Genomic DNA, 2,632 nt, shown 5'->3' on the forward strand with positions numbered 1-2,632 from the left:
GAGCTGTACTCTCCTTTACCAGTTTATCCTCATGAGCATGGACTGGGATTACACTGGATTGTAATGTACACTGGGGTTCCACTGACCTTTTTCTTTTTTTTTTGCTTATTTCATTTGTATTTTGACCGAAGTCATATCTGATAAAGTCAAATGTTACTCAAGGCATTCAAGGGCACACCTCCCTTCTCTGACCCACCCTTCCTGTTCCTGATTCCCACTCCCCAGATGCAGCCACTTCCCAGTCTTCTAGCTGCTGCTGCTGCTGCAGACAATGCATCAGGTGCTGCTTGTGCTTTGCAGCTTGTCAGAGGCCCTACAATCCCCTTCCGTGGACGATTAAGGCTCCACCCCACATCACCACCGTCTGTCTCCACCATATCAGGCAATCTTTTCTCTTCAGAGCCCTGCTGTGGAGCCATGCAGTCTCAGCTTGTAGGCCTTGATTGACTTCTAGGCCAGCACAGTCCAGGACCTTTCTTTCCCCATTGTCCTGAGCATCCCTGCATTAGACCCTCTGCATCCCAGATCACGTGTCTTCCTCTGTTTTGTTTTATTACCTTGTTTTCATAGACATCTTCCTACATACTTTCCTGACTTAGACTGTCTGAAAAAAAATGCCTGTATTCTGTTCTTGAAATTGGTTGGTAGTTTACCTGGGTGTAGAAGTCAAGGTTGAAAAGCATTTTCTTTTTGGAATGTTCAAAGTATCCCTCCAAGCTTTCAGTAGTATTGTGGGTGAGAAGTTCACCTGCCGTTCTGATTTCTGCACTGTTGTCTGTCACCTGTAATTTTTCTCGTTGAAGCTTTTAGGATAGTCCCTTTCCCTCATGTACAATTTTATAATGATATGCCTTGGGGATCCTTTTGCCTTCATGATGCTGGGCCACCTGTGGGCTTTGTCAGTACAGAAACTTAAGTCGTAAGGTTTTGAGCTCATATTGTTCCTTTGGTAATTTCCGTCCATTAATTTTCTTTGTGCTTGCTTTCAAGAATTCTTGTAATTAGATATTGAACTTCATGGGTTGTCTAATTTCGTTATCTTTTATCTTTCCTATTTCTCATCACTACAACTTTTATGTTTATTAATACTATATAGGTGTATTTAAAATGTTTATTTGGCTGCATTGTGTCTTTAGTTGTGGCATGAAAGAGCTTTCTCTACTTGTGGCATGTGGACTCCAGAGCTCGAGGACTCAGCACTGCATACATGTGAGATCTTAGTTCTCAGACCAAGGATTGAACCCAAATCTTCTGCATTGGAAGGCAGATTCTTAACCACTGGGCCACTAGGGAAGTCCCATCACTATACCTTTTAATTCTGTTCTCTTAGAGACTTTTTTGACTTATCTCTGCCCACCCCTTTTTAATTTTTCTTAAAAATTTACTTTCATAAGTTTTTTTAAACAGTTTTGGTTTGTTTTACATGTTCTTATTTAAAATAGCCCTTTGTTCTTATTTCATGGATACAGTATATTCTCAAATTTTTCTGAAATGTTTATCATTTTTCTTGATATTCCCATGTCCCCTACATTTTTTCTGTTTTCTTGCATTGATCTCTGTCTTCCACTTAATTTTTTTAGATTTTTTTTTTGTGGACCATTTTTAAAGTCTTTATGGAATTTGTTAGAGTATTGCTTCTGTTTTGTATTTTGTTTGTTGGCCTTGAGGCATGTGGGATCTTAGCCCCCTGACCAGGGATCAAACCTGCATTCTGTGCATTGGAAGGCAAAGTCTTAATCACTGGACCACCAGGGACGTCCCTATGTCTTCTAATTTAGAGCTATCCCTCAAATTGCTGCCAGTTCTTGGCTGTCAGTTCCTATTCCCGAGAAGGCACTGAGAGATAGATTAGGTATTTGGTATGTGTGAGAAGAGCTTGTCAACAGTGGTTTTCCCCACAGGGTGGCTGGGTAGGGACTTGGAATGTTCTGTGATGCTCGCTTTCAGCACGGGGAACTGGAGGTGTCTCAGCTGCTGGAAAGAACTTCAAGGACTTGGGGGAGGGGCTCGGCTCTCACTTGGATGCTGTCAGGAGGCAGAGGTGACTCTGATTCTGTGTCTTGATAAATCTTCTCAAGAAGACAGGGCGGAGGTGGGTAGAAAGAGGCTAGAGCAGTCATTAGCGAGGAGGGAAACGCCCGGCACTCTAGCCAGGCCAGCGGGAAGTTTGGTAATTTTTGTGGCTTGGACAAAGTTCTTGTTCTGGTCCGTGCTCGGATGTGCTGATGAGGTGATCTTGTTTTTATCTTCAGCCGCCATGGCCAGAGAGTGGCTTTGTGTGATGCTGATGCTCTGTGACGTTCCTTATGTCTGACAGGTCCACGCCGAGGCACAGATGGTGGTGGCTGCTGTGCCTGCTCATCAGGACTAGTCTCTGATTTATCCTTTCCAAAGAGTCAGTTTCTCATGATCTGCCCATTATGTGGGCTTGAGGGGGGTGGGTCTTCTCACGTCAGCGTTTCCTAGAGCCTGGATAGAAATATTTCATTGCTGCTAAGTAGCTTCAGTCATGTACGACTCTGTGCAACCCCAAAGACGGCAGACCATCAGGCTCCCCCGTCCCTGGGATTCTCCAGGCAAGAACACTGGAGTGGGTTGCCATTTCCTTCTCCAATGCATGAAAGTGAAAAGT

The 2,632-nt window shown here is 43.8% G+C and overlaps 1 protein-coding gene across 1 annotated transcript in view; it reads left to right on the top strand.

Annotated features, from left to right (window-relative positions):
- The window catches only part of LOC104999254 (rho GTPase-activating protein 4-like), a 5,291-nt gene extending 2,920 nt beyond the window's left edge, over positions 1-2,371 (top strand). Inside the window, exon 3 of the mRNA XM_010854772.1 lies at positions 2,318-2,371. Coding sequence (XP_010853074.1) covers positions 2,318-2,371 — 54 coding nt within the window. The remainder of the gene's footprint in view (positions 1-2,317) is intronic.
- The last annotated feature ends 261 nt before the right edge of the window (positions 2,372-2,632 follow it).

The sequence above is a fragment of the Bison bison genome, unplaced genomic scaffold, assembly GCF_000754665.1.
Source record: "Bison bison bison isolate TAMUID 2011002044 unplaced genomic scaffold, Bison_UMD1.0 scf7180017853474, whole genome shotgun sequence".
In the NCBI taxonomy this organism is placed as follows: Eukaryota; Metazoa; Chordata; class Mammalia; order Artiodactyla; family Bovidae; genus Bison; species Bison bison.